The sequence below is a fragment of the Odontesthes bonariensis genome, chromosome 20, assembly GCF_027942865.1.
Source record: "Odontesthes bonariensis isolate fOdoBon6 chromosome 20, fOdoBon6.hap1, whole genome shotgun sequence".
NCBI classification, from domain to species: domain Eukaryota; kingdom Metazoa; phylum Chordata; class Actinopteri; order Atheriniformes; family Atherinopsidae; genus Odontesthes; species Odontesthes bonariensis.
The window spans coordinates 13,226,255-13,241,179 of record NC_134525.1 but is presented as its reverse complement, the minus strand read 5'-3'; the positions used below and the strand labels follow the sequence as shown (position 1 = coordinate 13,241,179).

Sequence of the window (14,925 nt, the reverse complement as noted above, 5' to 3'; positions counted from 1 at the left end):
TTGTCACACCACTAAGCTCTGATGGTTATGTCCCTCGCCGTATTTTTAATATGCGATTTCAATAATTTGGATGAGTTTTACAGTAAAATTGAGCCGCTCGCAAATGTGTTATATATTGACTTTTAAATTAAATTCCATTTCTGGTGAAATCAAAATGTTTGAGCTTTTTTACACTCAGGCAGAGCAGGAATCCACAGTCCTTTACATAACGCACTGATGAACTGGTGTGGTACACTGCTGCTGTGGTCAGTGAAGCATGCAGCACCCGCTGATTAAGCCTCAGTAACATCTGGCTATTTGTCCAGCAGTTATTCATAAATCTCTTACACTGAGTTGTGTATTTTTGTCTGGAGGTGAGGGAACATGTCTGCCCTCTAATGGTGATTGAATACAACAGAATGGAGTGATTGAGTTTATTCCAGACTTAAGAGAAAAAAAAATACAATTTATTAGGAATTGATTACTTTTACACAGTTGTTGGGAAAACACTGGTAGCTGTAAGAAACCTTCATGCCATTTGGGTATTCTGATCGTTCCGATCTATCTGTGCTTCTTGAAGGCTGCAGAGAAGAAAAATATGTCAACACGGTAAGGGTGGGGGGGGGGGGCGAGATTAGTTACATCATCTGTTAAACAGTGTGGGAATTTAAACATTACCTTTTCTTTTGGTTTTCTTCTTCATGAGTTTCTTCTTTTTCTTGGGTCGAAGGCTATCGCCATCCTGTAGAAATAAAAGATCGGAACCAGCAGATTAAAAGCCCAATTAAGCGATCTTAATAAAAGCAAGCCAGCAATTAATCATAACGCACTCACAGGCCTGCTAGCAACATCTATTTGCAGCTTCTCGTGGTGCCCAGGACAAAGTCTAAACATAGCACATGGCTTTTTCCAACTCCTCTTAAATGCACTTAACTGAAGGGTTTTTCCACATCTGGAAGCAGTGGAGCAGGCTATCAGCAAGAGGCTGATCAGTCATGAGTCTGACTCATTAGGACTTTTTTTATAACGGCAGGCAGGAGCCAACAGGGGGACAGCAAGCCAAACCCGTGTAAGCACAGAGCAGATGAGTCACTATACCCGAGTGGAATGTTCTGCGATTTCAAGTTAAGAGATGCCAGACCTTTTGAAAACACGCAGCAGTCTTAATTGTGTGCTGTTGGAGGCCCACGTTGGACAGGAGTCAGAATAAATTATACAGGGTATCATTTTCCAGTCAGTCTAAAATCAGAGGCTGCTTTCTTGCAGTTTCTGCTCTGCCCGAGTCAAATAACTCAAAAATATTCATGAGCAAACTGAAATGAAGCAACATCTGTATTCACAGACATGCAGTACTGTGCTCATTGCCAGCTTCAAGTTTTTTGGGTGCTTTTGCACACGGGGCGTTTACCGTTCTGACTGCTGAAACATTTCTCATTAAAGATGTATGCAGGCTTCCCCGCCCTCCGCCGCACCAGCAATGTTTAAAGCTCCTTAAAGAACTCACCTGCGCGCCTTCACCGCCGGTCAAAGCTGTGATGTCACTGAAGTGTGTGATGCCGCTCAGCTGGTGGGACATGCCCATCATGCCTCTCTTCCTGGCATTCTTCTGTTGCTTTGGCATGTTCAGACGCACCATCATCGACTCCTCGTACTTTTTCCTGCGAGAATCGGTTATTGTTCAGAACACCTGGGAGTCACCAACTGCGTCAAACATTTGCCACGAAGGCTTGTTCAACTGCAAGAGATCTAATACTCTCATGTCACGAACAAACACGGCGTATAGGATGCAGCAAGCCGCCCAGCCTCATCAGCTGAAATGTGGCGGATGTGATGCAAACATGCAGGCACCTGTGGAGCTCCTCGCGGCTCTCCCGCTCGCTCTGGAAGTCTCGTCTGTCCCTGATCTCCTCGGGGGTGTCGCTGTACTGCTGCCTCAGCTCCTGGATCACAGAACTTCTGAGAGCGGCCCGACGCTGGCGCTCCACTTGCGCCTTCTTCCTGTCCGCTTCCGTTATGTCCCCATCTGAAGGAAAATTGTCAGTGAATGTTATCCTAATGACTCACGTCTTCTCTAAATTACCACCAAAAGAGTCAAAGCAGACGATGTGCCGTGTAGTTTCCCCCTCATCCTGAACATTAAAACTTCTACTCGTGAATAAAAATTACTCAAAAGGCAGTATCAGTTCAGGATTTTATCTTAACAAGCAGGCAAACTCGAATTCAATAAAGATTTGATGTTACCGTAATGCACCGGGGCAATCTTCGGTGGTACATATTTCCTGCCACTAGAGTGGGCTGCTTTCTTCTCTGAGGCGGCCTTGCTCTCCGCCTCATCTCCAGACTCCTCGGATTCACTCAGCTGGACGACAAGCCACACAAGTGAGTATTTACAGTTGACACAATATGCTGCGGTCCAAGAAACAAGTTAGATCGCGAGAAAGTGGAAAAGCCAAACAAAAACGTACTTTGCTGATGAGATTCTCGGGATTTGGCCGAAGCTGCAGCGGGTCGTTTTCAGCTGAAAGCAACAGAAGCGTCAGAAGCTGTTGTGCGGAGGAACTTGCACATCTCCCATTTCATTGCAAAGACAAGAATTAAAAATCAGATCGCTGGAATCCCCATCCATCTTACCTAGACTACCGGTAATGGCCATGCGCACCAGTTTGTCAATCTGGTACTTCAGTTTGTGGTCCAGGGGTCGCATTTTCTCCAGCAGCTGAAAACAAAGGAAGCGAAAAGACACAATATAAAAAGGTTGCTTTGACAGACCAGAATGAACAAAGTGCAGACCGTCTTACAGTTCTGATGGTGACCAGTCTGTTCAAGGCCTCGCTGTCTTTTATTTTGCCTCCCTCCGTCTTGATGCTGATCAGGTGGGTGAGGTCCTGCAGGTAGAAGAGCAGCAGGTGGTAGCGCAGGTCCAAGAAGGACAAACCCTGCAGGGAAAGGGGGAAGACAGAAAGTCAGGAGGAGCGGACCTAAGAAGACCAAGTGCATATGCTGTAACCTGAACTCATTCAAAAGAGCTCGGTGACGGAGAACATCCCCGGGGCGGAAAACAACGCAGCGCACACTGTGTCACATGCGTCCGGCGCTCCTCTCTCACTCACCCCCATCTGTTTGATTTTTTTTTTCTCCCCCAAAAACAAAAACAGAAGATCGCTTCGACTCTCCTGTGGAACTGCAGCCCGAAATGTCTGATAAGAACAGGACGAGGATATTGCGGAGGAACAAAATGATTCAATCTTAACTGCATTACTGATCAATGTTCTCGGAACGAGCAGACAATTTACACAAAAATACCAAACTGCTGTTTTATCTTATAAGAAGCGGTAATATGAAGGTATTTGTGATTATCTTTATGTCAAAGCACTATTACTATTACCGAGGTCTCCCGTTGGTGCAGCGGTCTGAAGCCTTGCTTCTAAGTTTTTGTGCAGGCGCAACTAAAATGTTCAGCCGGGAGCACCGCTGTGGGAAAAGGCCCTGAACTGTGACCGCCCAAGCAACGTCTTTACTCACCTCTGACGTCTTAAACGCCCCATCTTTGACTTTAGTGAGCAGCTCACGAACATGACTTGTGACTGAGACCACCTGATGTACAAAAACAAACAACACACACAATCTTTCATCTGTGGTGAGACTTCTTACCTATAGCAAGAGCAACAGGACAATGATAAAAACAACATTTCAAATGTTCTATTATAATGTTTCTAAGGCAACTTAGTACAGTTGATTGCACTGTAACTTTTTACTTTCACTTTTACTATTTTAATTATTTTTTGTATAACTTAGATGTCTTTACACTGTGTGCCTTATATCTTTTTGTGTATCCAAAGCCAAGAGCTCCTGAACTAAATTTCATTATGCCTGCATAGTGACAATAAAGATTCTTGATTTTTGCTTGAATACAGCACTTAAGTACAATTTAAAGGTTATTCCATTACATGCGACTTTAGAGGCTACTTCCACTCCCCTTTATATCTCAGAAAAATATTGTTTTATTGCTTTCTACTATTATCTCCTACTATTAATCATCTAATGATGTTAGACCAAACCAGTGCTTGCGAATGAATTCTCTTATCAACAATGGAGTATGAGATCCTTCGACATTTATTAAATGACACCAAACAGAACAGCGTGCTGTTGTAGTACCTGCTCTGTCAGAGTATCCAGCAGCTGAACAGCTTTGGGTAAATCACTCTCGATTAAATCCTGTAAGAAAATCAAAAGAACAATCAGAATGCGACGCCTCAGTCTGGAAACACTCTTCACGTTGAAATGTAGCATTAAGGACCAGTGGTGTGGGGCTAGTTAGCCGGTTAGCCTGGGCTTAAAAAGTAAAAACCGGTGCCCCTCACTTTTTTTGAAGCTGTCTATAAACCTGAGGTTTTAGCATAAACATTAAAACACCAGAATGTACGGAAACACAACGCAAGAGCACAGGATAAATATCTAATTCACTGATAGCTGGTGAGGTGCCACTCACGTTGTCAACAGAGGCAGCCATTTTGATTCCACTGTATGTACGGAAGCCGCCGGGGAACAATAATAAAATCGTTAAGCCCGCTGCAGTGTTGAAAGGTTTTAGATGGTACAAATAAGTTTAACCGAACACTAGGCAGCAAAGAACAAAAAGTTATCAGCTGAAATACCACACTGATTACAAAATAATCAAATGTGACCTCCTGCTGTAATGGTGGTTATTATTAGTCCTAAAAGGTTTTTGGTCCAAAGGAGTTACATTATTTTTTTTCTTAGCCTTATTTGGACATTTTCTGGTATAACCAATAGACAAGTCCAAGGAGACTAAAGCCCGGTCTTAATGAGACAAAATGTAATTTCTTTATACGTGTCAGAGTAAAGCCTAAGGTGTGAATTGAGATTAAATTAAAGTAAAGGTTAGGCTCTCAGAGTGGAAGTCAATAAAAATGTGTGTGTGTGTGTGTGTGGGGGGGGGGGGGGGGACAGAGAGAAACGCAGAGGGGAAGTGGTGGTGTGATAATCAGAGGGGTACCTGTCTTTTAGTGTCCTGTCTTTCAGGGCATTTCCAGTCAAACACTGACAGGAACTGAAGAGAGTTTTTGGAGAGATAAGTCATGGTAAGTCCTTCTAACTTTATTGCAGTCTGAAGAAATTTGCTTAGATATTAAACAATTATAACCAAACACTGACTCTTTGAATAAAGAGAAGAAAAAGGAGGCAAGGAATCAACTTCAGTAGAATTTTAAATTTTCTGTGACGCAAGGGGTGTTTCTTAGAGTTTATTTTCACGATAATTTCTCCTTGATGGTACAATTACATTTAAAGCGAACAGATGGATAGCAACAATAAGAAGTTACAAACTAGATTTAGTCTCACACAACTGCTGTCAAAGTAGTCGAGAAAGGAACTCGATCACTTTTTCTCTACAGCCGCCTGTTTGCTGCGTATCAGTGTTAGACCGTGAATATTTACTGTTACTGATGGTCATTATATGTCTCATGTATACAGGTTTAAATACCTTTCATTTGTCTTTCTCAAACAACATATTTTTTCACAGGAAGCCAGCAAATTTTCACATTTGGAACTAAATCCTAAAGAGAGAGATTTTTCTGCATGGCGGTAGAAGAAATATTAAGATATTAGATGTCTCTGTGTTGCATTGTGAGTTATAGTCCTGCATTTTCACTACAGGGTGCAGACTTAGGTATTATTTTCAGTTCTTAAACAAACGAGCAGCATATTGAGGCTTTTTTTTTACTGCTTTGTATGGCAAAGTAGTTTAATTTGTGAATGATTGTTTTTTTTGTTTGTTTTTAATAAAAACATTAAGCTAAAACGTATTCCACCTTCAAACACCCCTCTCCAGATGTCTGATTCCAGAGTGTCTTCTGTCATCCAGGAGTGGGTGAGCTCGTATTCGGGTCAGTCCAGCGGCTCGGCCCTGAGCCCTGTCACTTCCAACCAGGCTGCACCGACCAGCCAGATGACGCAGATGGACATGCTCTCATACGGCCAGCCTCAGGGGTTGATAAGAGGGGGAATTGATGACAGAGTGGCTGAGCAGATGATGGGACTGCCGTACCTTCCTTACACGACGTCCTGTCTCAGCAACACCTCCAACTCAGGGAGTACAAACCACCAGAGCCACGCCAACACTCAACAGGTGGGAGAAGTGCTTGATTAGTTGAGAAGCAAGTCATTCATATCAACCACAATATGGTCCTCCTGCTTTCCTTCTGCTTAAATATTTCTGCGTGTCGCTCTAGGAATTCTCACCCTTCTTGCTTCCCAGTCTGCGGGCCCCGTTGACCAAGAGAAGCATCAGCAAGGATAGTGAGGAGTACCGGATGAGACGCGAGAGGAACAACGTCGCTGTGAGGAAGAGCCGGGACAAGGCCCGCAGGAGGATCTTGCTGACCCAGCAGAGGGCCATGCAGCTGCAGGAGGAAAACCAGAAGCTGCAGATGAGGATAGGACAGCTCACGCAGGAGCTGGACACTCTGAAACACATCCTGTCACAGAGGCACCTGCAGGGAGCCGAAGAGGGAGCAGCAGGGCAGTCCAGCATCTGAACGCCGAGAAACGCGTTCGTACTTTGCAGTAACATCTACTTATAGGCATCATACGTATTATAAGGATCTACAGGTAGGCCTCAAAACAAAAGCCCAGCAGTGGATTTTTCACACTTTCACGAACACCTGTTACAACTTGGGAAAAGGTGCGCTAGAGGGAATACTTAAAGAAATGTCCATTTTACTTTTGGCTTTGTTATATAATTATGATGAGCGAAAGCTGAACTCACTGGCAGTGTCACAGCCATGCCACAGACAACGATGAGGTCATGTTCATCACACTTTTTCATTTGGTAAACTCCCGTCAAACTTTTCATTTGGGTGCAGGAAATATACATTTAAGGACATTAAGAAAGTAACCTTTCACATTTTTCCGTGCTGCAGTAGTTCAGACAGCACTTTCTGTTTGATCGAAACAAACAAAAAGCTGAATTTCATTACAAACTAGTGACCGGGGATTTCATCAGCTAAAATAACACTTTCTTTTTTAATCTGCTGTTGCTAGTTAATGGTGAGCTAATGCAGCTGTTCGACCAAGGTTTGTTGAAAACACAGACTTTTGCTATGTTTTCCCGCCTTTTTTAAACAGGTGGATGTTCAAGTCCCGAAGAGTTTTTTATTTACCTTCCCCAAAATTTAACCAGTAAACTGCTATGTTAATGCCCAGTTGGAGCCATTTGTAGCATGCTAGTTACCAAGGCAAGCTAATCCCGTCCAGCTCGTGTAAAGGCACATAAAGACACTGTTTAATTCCTTACACTTTTGTTTGTACGTTTAACGGTTTTGGGAAAGCTAAAAAAGACACCACCCTCCGACTTATTCAGCATGGTGGACTACGTCTATTAGTAGTACTTCTTTCAGTAGTCCACCATGCTGACTCGACCACGCTTAAAGTGAATTAATCTCTCCCGCAGACCAGAAAAGCTCTTCTTCTCTTGCTTGACCTCATCATGATACAATACACTGGCAAGATGTCTGCTGAGTGGAACGAGTGTTATACCTTTTACTAAGCACCCAATATCTGTTTTTTTTCTGACAAATGAACTGACCAATCAAAGCAGACTAGACTTTTTTAATCAGGGTGGCCTTAAAGACATGAGTCGCAACGAGGCATTTTAGACAGTACCAGACAAGAAGTGCTGCAGAAATGTGGATTGTGTACATAGTTTGCTTTTAAGGCTTGTAAACTTATTATTGTTGGCTCCCTGAATTAGACATTTGAACCTGTAATACAGGCTCCTTTAAACATGTAGAGAAATCCAAAGCTATTAGCAACTGTATTACCCGGTTATAATCGTCATTCTATGATTGGGCAAAATTTTGGGAGGTTTAGTAAACAAAAACAAGATTTTGTGTTGTAATCAAAATTAGCAGGTAATACTACAGTTAACCAAAGAAAGAAATGTCGCAATTTAATTTCAATTTAATTTTAAATGAAGGCTCTGGCCTTATTTTTTGGCAGAAAATGACTTCAATGTTCAGAAACTGTGGCTGTGACACTGCACACTGAAGCTTTAAAGAAGCTCATTATCCATCTGAACATTCTGGAGTACTGTTACTGTGCTGTGATACTATACAAAATATCCTATAAGGTGTGTGATGGTCTGAATGTAAACTAATGTAGACGTAAACTAAATATGCTGGGACCTGAGATCACATGGAAACATTACAGGAAGTGGAAATGTGTCAGAGGACTCAACAATGGAAGAACACTGATAAGAATGTGAATACGGGGAAAATGCTGGTGTAAATCTAAAAGTATAGGTACAGACACTGGTCATCATTCAAAAGGGGTCCACTGTGTGCTTCAGGCTGATTTGTTTTACTTAAATGATCACCATTGCTTAATCGTGTACCTGACACTTGTTGTCTTTGTCAGAACTGATTGTAAATGTTGTTGCCCAACAGAGTTACACAACAATCTGTGGTCTGTCGCGGATTCAATGAAATCTAAGTTTCTCTCTCTATGGATACTATTGGATTTTTTTTACTAAATAATTAAGGGATTACTTGAAAATGATTTTACAAAGATTTCACCTTTAATTGTGTGGAATGTGTTAAATATTTTTCTTTTTATATAACAATGCGTTTGTAAAGCAGTGCTTTGTCAAAAAAAATATCTTAAAAATAAATGATTTCTTGTGCCTCTTGAAGGTAATTGTTTTTACACTATGTGATATGCATAGATGTCGACAGCTGACCCTGAATTATAGTCCAAATATAAACACAGGAGATAGGTTTCATAGCTTAGAGCCTTTATAACTGTATCAGTAAGAATATTCTGTGTCATCACTGTCATTGATTCTCCCCCGCATCCTTCATCAGGGAACACGGCGTACGCCTGCCACATTGTTTACCATAACTACCCTACCCACAGTAACGGACGTAATGCCATGGACCGTTGTGCATCAGCGGTTTCCCTTTGTGGGATGGGCAAGATTTCGACACAGTAGAGGACGGAGATGAGGAGCACAGAGATAGTATCAGTGTTTTTGGGCTGCCAGGGCCTTCCTGTGGCTGTGATGGTAGCGAAGGGACATAGAGATAGAAGATAAAGAAGAGGGGGAAGGGGCAACAAGCCAGACACTTCTTTAAAAAAAAAAAAGAAGTTATTCTTGAAATATATTCAGAAGTAAAGAAGGCACATACTCAGTATGCCAAACGTGGGAATTTAAAACATTATCACCGCTTTTTTTCATTACCGAACTGACACCTTGGCCCAATTCGAGCGGTAGGGGATTACTTTTTTCAAGAAACAGTTATTCAAAGCACTGGGCTGCACTGGGCTGGTCACTCATTCGAACCTATCACACAATCTTTGGGAGGTAAAAAAGCTACAGCTTTCGACACTCCGACAATAAATATTCAAAAGCCAGTAAAAGAGTCACAAAATTTCGGATCGTATGCATTTTAAAAACTCACAAGCAGCACTCATTAGAAATGGAACGCACTTTTACAGAGAACACACGCGGCCGGTCGTGCAGATTGGTTAATCCAGTAGAGTTTAGTTCTGTCCACGTCTGTCTCCGACAGGATGAACAACTGATCCCACATCTCGTGCACATATACAGAGAGGTGCAACAAAGTCTACCGTATATCTGACTGAAAGAAGCTACAACTTTTACGATCTACAACTATTTTCATGATGTGAGAAATCATATTAGTATAACAGAGGCCTTTTGCAGCCTGACATGTCTTCAGAGGCACATGAAGATTTCTTGTGTTACCGTGTCTGTTGAAATGTCCCACAGCGTCGTGTGGGGCAATCTGTGGTCCCAGGACTGCAACATCTCCACAAAGTGAAGAAAGACTGTATTTCACCGAATCCCCACCAAGTTACTCAACAGCAGCAGACCGTATGAACCCCACCACAGCCCCACTGACACAACTCCAATCTTTGAGCTGCTGGGGATTAAAGTTGTTTTCGAAAGGCAGAAACATTTGGATGTCCATCAGATGGATAATCGATCGGAAAAGTTTTGCAATCATGGAGTCTGCCATGAAGGGCGCGAGCAGCAAGAAAGGGGTTTATTCATCCTGGGAGGCATGCTTTTGGATTCTTTTGGTCTGTTTTTGAAAGCCTGAAGAATCCCACTCTCAAATATCCCAGGTTGAAAAAAAAAAGAGCCACTAACTGTAATGACCTGCGTATGTGTAGCTTGGCATTAAAAGGGGAAATGGCAGCCACCATTGGCGGCCTGTAGCCTGCAGGTAATACAAAAACATTCTTAGGGACAGAAAATTTCAGTTTTCTTGATCTTAAATAAACATTCTTATCCTCTAATGTGGATTTTTAGTTCAAAGCAAAATGCTCGTATGAGTGACCTATCACACAATCTTTGGGAGGTAAAAAAAGCTGCAGCTTTCGACACTCCGACAATGAATATTCACATTTCTTAGGACTTCCGGGGACGTGCTGTGGAGGAAGTTGTGAACAGATGACCAGCCGCTGCGTCGCCGGTGGAAAAAACTGTGGGTGCCATCAAGTTTGACTTAACAGCCATGAAAAAAGGGGTCTCATCCCTGAGAAAAAACGGAGTAAACATTGAACTCAGACGCAGTGCAGAATCAATGGTGACGGGTCACATGAGTTTCTATACATGTTCTGATTAATTAAACCCAGTTGTTAATGATAAACAGGGGGGTTACATTATCATAGGATTTTAATAACTATAACCAGTGAGAAGCTGCAGAGTGAATACACAGCAGATAAATAGCAGATAAATGGTACACCTCCTCTCATCCACTCTACTCATATTATTCTTAAATAAAATGAATCAGCTGATGCATGCGTGGTGGCGAAAGTGTGTCCCACCTGTCGCTCGTGTCAGTCCGTGATTTATGGCTCCACCATGCGGCAGACAGCTACATGTGGGTCTTCTGCAGCAGAGAGTACATAAAAAGACAGATATCTCACTCTGACGCGGATTCTGCGGTCCATCTGAACAGTCCAACATAGCTATTGTTTTTTTCTTCTTCTTTTTTTTTTTTAGCACACCTAAATTTTAATTACAGGTCCGTTTTTTGTTTTGTTTTGCCTTGTCGATTCTGTACTCAGCACGATAACTCACGAACAACCTGAATGTATATGACGAAATTCCAATGGGCTCGCTACAATAATCGTTATTGTCACTATCAACCAATCTGCCAGTAGTTTATTTAATGATTCTGAGAGAAAGATTTGGTTTTGATTTTGTCCAAAGTTTCAAAACTACCAATTAAACAAATACCAATGACTGAATAGATAAATCACCACAGCAACAAAACTGGAACCGCAGACAGGTTTTACAGACCCAGCTCCAGGTTTTGTGTCCTTACCTCTTGAATGGACAGCTTGAAGAGTTTGTATCAGTTAGTCACATTTTTCATCTGACTTTCTGGCTTTAGAAAAAGATACAATACAACTACAGCGCCTTTAAAGGTAATAAACCATTTAAAACGAATAGTCACTAAACAAGCAACTTTTTTTTGGTAGGTTCATCTCTGGCTCATCAGACTCATTCAGTGTTAGACTGTCAGGATTCACAGAGGGATTATTTCTGAGGCAGAATTCAAGGTTCACTTAGCTGTCTAAGTGTAACCAAAGGTGCTCCCCAGGGATCTGTTATGGGACCACTTCAGCGGGAATATTTTACATATTCATCACCTTCATTAAAATGTCTCCAATGCCAATTTTTACTTATATGCTGATGAGGTGATGAAGTGCAACTCTTCATCTACAAGGTTTTCACTACTGACCTTGTGTGACTAAAAATAGTCTTGCTGTTGTTAGCCCGATTCTGTCATTGGAAGCCCAAGAACAAGCCAGAGAAATCTTTTTTTTAAATTGATTTATTTGTAGTACAAAACATTGAACAATTACACATTCAAGGTCCGGGGTTGGTCAGTATTTTCAAAAAGACAGATTATCATACACAACACGTTAAAACAGTCTCACTCATTGGCCAAATATGAATGCCATTTCTGCCATCGTTTTTCACCCAGATCTTTTTGGAGTCGGATTGAGTAAGTAATTTGCTCTAGGACATGCAGTTGTTTTACAATATTAACAAAAGTATCTGTAGTGGGGGCATTTTTCTGGAGCCAACATTTTGTGATGTCCTTTTTACTTGCTGCCAGCAAGACCCTAAAGAAGATAATTATCAGCTTTATTCAATCCATCTGGAATATTTCCAAGAAAGAGAGTTATGAATGATACATTGATATTGAAACATGGAACCTTTGAAATTATATTTGTAACGTCCCTCCAGAAAATCTGGGTGGGGGGGGGGGCAAGACCAAAAAACATGGGCATGATCAGACCTCTCCACATTCTCTCCAGCAGGCCAGTTGTGTGCCAGTCTGTTTGGACTTCTGCTTGGGAGTTATAAAGAAACGAATGAAGCTTTTCCAACAGAAGTCTCTCCAGGTCCAGGAGTTGGTGGAGGATGACTGTTTTTTCCCAGGCTTTCAGCCACATGTCCTCTGTTATCACAAAGTTCAACTCTTTTTCCCAACGCTGTTTCACATAGTCTATATTGTCCTTATTCAACGAGGTGATGCCGTGGTATAACTTGCTTATAAGTCCTTTAATATTCCCAGAGTTGTATGCATCCATAAATACATGAATAACCTCTGGTGGCTTTTACTAAAATAATCACGAAGCTGTAAGTACCTGTAAAAGTCTTGCCCACCCAATCTATACATTAAGCCAGAGAAATCTTAAAGCAAACAAAGTATTTATTATTGGTCACAGGTAAAGTATGGCAGCGCTGGACTCGGAGTGACAGCCCGAGCCCAGATATCCGGAAATAGTTCATGTTTATCTTCTTCACATTTATCTTACAGAGGTTGTACTTACACACGACAAGTATAATTGGCCAATTATTAATGACACGACCAGGCCAACCACCGTCCACGTCGTGTTCTTTGGATGTGATAAAACAACGTGTGTGTGTGTTATTTTAATCTAATTTACCAGTGTATCTGACAAGATGTAGAAGCTTCATCTGACCCAGTTATTTAGTCTAGTTATGCTATCTTAAAGACCATTTAAGGACATACATTGGGTAATATGAACAGAGTGGAAAAGTACAAAAAAGGAACATAGATTGTTTAGTGAAATACATAATATGAATACATAATGTCTAATAAAAAAAAGCCAATAATAACACTGTTTTCAAAGTTACAGAACCTGACTGTGAGCGAAAGTTTTTGTTCTTTAAAATCAGGTCCAGTCTTTCGTTTTAGGCCGGACAAAGACTTGTGCCTCCCATTTACAGTATGTGTGTTTTACTGGATTTTGCTGATGTCACGTACATGCGTGCAGCGTCGCAAAGCTTACAAATCCCGTAGAAGGTCTACTATGGTGCACTGAGGTCCATTTCAAAACCATTTTGTATTCCTGGGCTCAATGCTCTGCTTTCTTGTGGCATCAGCTCAGCCACTAGCCTATTTCTTTTTGCTGAGCTGTTCCTGGTCTGCTCCCAGACCAACATCTTTCAGGGCATATGCATATGCTGCTCTCTTTACTTGGAAGCAGCAGCAAAAACCACCTGAATACAATTTGGTGGCAGCTACATCTGGCTGAAAATGACTGACAACTACTGCTCCCATTTTAACCAGCCATAAAAGAGATTAAGTTTCAACTTTGCTCAGTTTGGTTTTAGCTATGCATTTATTTGGATATATACATGAATATACCTTGGTTATTTTGTCTATACTAGTATGAGATGATTGTGTATGTAATTATTTGTGGCATTCATAAGCCTGAAGGTCTCCCAAAGGTGTCAAGCTTTGTAACATTTAGGGAAAGTTCCCTGATGGTTCCCTAAATGTTCCATTTTGCTGGACATGTGACCTGAGCTGCTGGCTAACTTGGGCAGTGAAAGAGATTCTATATCTCAGTCTCTTTTACCCTAAAATAAATACAATTTTGTTATTAAATGATGTCATGTCTGTAAATAAATACGTTAAAAAAACGGCTTAGCCTGAAAACACGAGAAGACAGCAGAGCGATGGCAATTACCTGTAATTACTTGGGGAGGCTAGCCTGGCTGACGCGTCCACATCTCGATGAGATGGTGGTCTGGGAACTAGGTGTGCATTTTCTCGTATTTGAGGCGTGGTTTACGAATGCCTAGAGCCGTTTATTGGGCGCTACGAATGTCTATCAAATGGCGTCTGGTTCTTCCCATGCTGCTCTGCACGCGATTCATAGCCAATTGTATCACTTATACCAGATGACGTATGTAGAGCGACATGTAAATTCGACGAGGAAATACATCCTTCTTGGCAATGAAATCTTTCAACGCCAAACGTTGCTCTTTTTCAAAAGTAAACTTGCGTTCTAAGCTACTTAAAACACTTTCTAAGGCTGCATCGAACGGTAACGTTGTGTCCGCTGCCATGTTGGATTAACACTCTACAAGCTTCGGTGTCGCGCATAGACGTCGTCATCGTCTTGCTGCCCCCCCGCCCGTTCTGTGATTGGTTCCCTAACTCAGGCAAAAATAAGGGCGGTGGTTTCCAGGCTGACTTTGCAGTGAGAATGAAATCGCGCAGAAAGCAGCATGGGAATTCCCAGGCTATGGGGAGGCGGTTACACAAAACAAAACAGAACTCAGAACAAGTCAGGTTTATACGGAAGAGTATTAGGGCCAGGCATAAGAAAAATGTATATTTTGCCTGTCGAGATCAAAGTCGACATGTCGAGATTAAAGTCGACATGTTGAGAATAAAGTCGACATGTCGAGAATAAAGTCAAATTTTCGAGAAAAAAGTCAACTCCTATGGTCCATCATCTAATTACTTTATTCTCGACATGTCGACTTTATTCTCGACAGGCAAAATATAAATATTTTTTCTTATGCCTGGCCCTAATATTCTTCCGTAGGTTTACCATAATTTG

At 41.7% G+C, this 14,925-nt stretch overlaps 2 protein-coding genes across 3 annotated transcripts; one reads left to right on the top strand and one right to left on the bottom strand.

Annotated features, from left to right (window-relative positions):
* Window positions 1-399: 399 nt before the first annotated feature.
* ngdn (neuroguidin, EIF4E binding protein) lies at window positions 400-4,505 on the bottom strand. Its single transcript, XM_075452962.1, has 11 exons — window positions 4,469-4,505; window positions 4,135-4,194; window positions 3,502-3,573; window positions 2,778-2,915; window positions 2,611-2,695; window positions 2,445-2,497; window positions 2,221-2,338; window positions 1,828-2,002; window positions 1,484-1,637; window positions 658-721; window positions 400-560 (listed from the first exon to the last, which is right to left on the bottom strand). The coding sequence occupies exons 1-11, from the start codon at window positions 4,487-4,489 to the stop codon at window positions 541-543; spliced, it is 960 nt and encodes a 319-aa protein (XP_075309077.1). The 5' UTR covers window positions 4,490-4,505; the 3' UTR covers window positions 400-540.
* A 517-nt stretch (window positions 4,506-5,022) lies between these two features.
* Window positions 5,023-8,663, top strand: cebp1 (CCAAT/enhancer binding protein (C/EBP) 1). 2 transcript variants are annotated; one of them, XM_075452343.1, is made up of 3 exons: window positions 5,023-5,081; window positions 5,864-6,127; window positions 6,231-8,663. In XM_075452343.1, the coding sequence occupies exons 1-3, from the start codon at window positions 5,079-5,081 to the stop codon at window positions 6,534-6,536; spliced, it is 573 nt and encodes a 190-aa protein (XP_075308458.1). In that variant the 5' UTR covers window positions 5,023-5,078; the 3' UTR covers window positions 6,537-8,663. The 2 variants fall into 2 exon arrangements, with proteins under 2 accessions (XP_075308458.1, XP_075308457.1); XM_075452342.1 differs by having other exon boundaries at window positions 5,034-5,081; window positions 5,831-6,127.
* Window positions 8,664-14,925: the final 6,262 nt, after the last annotated feature.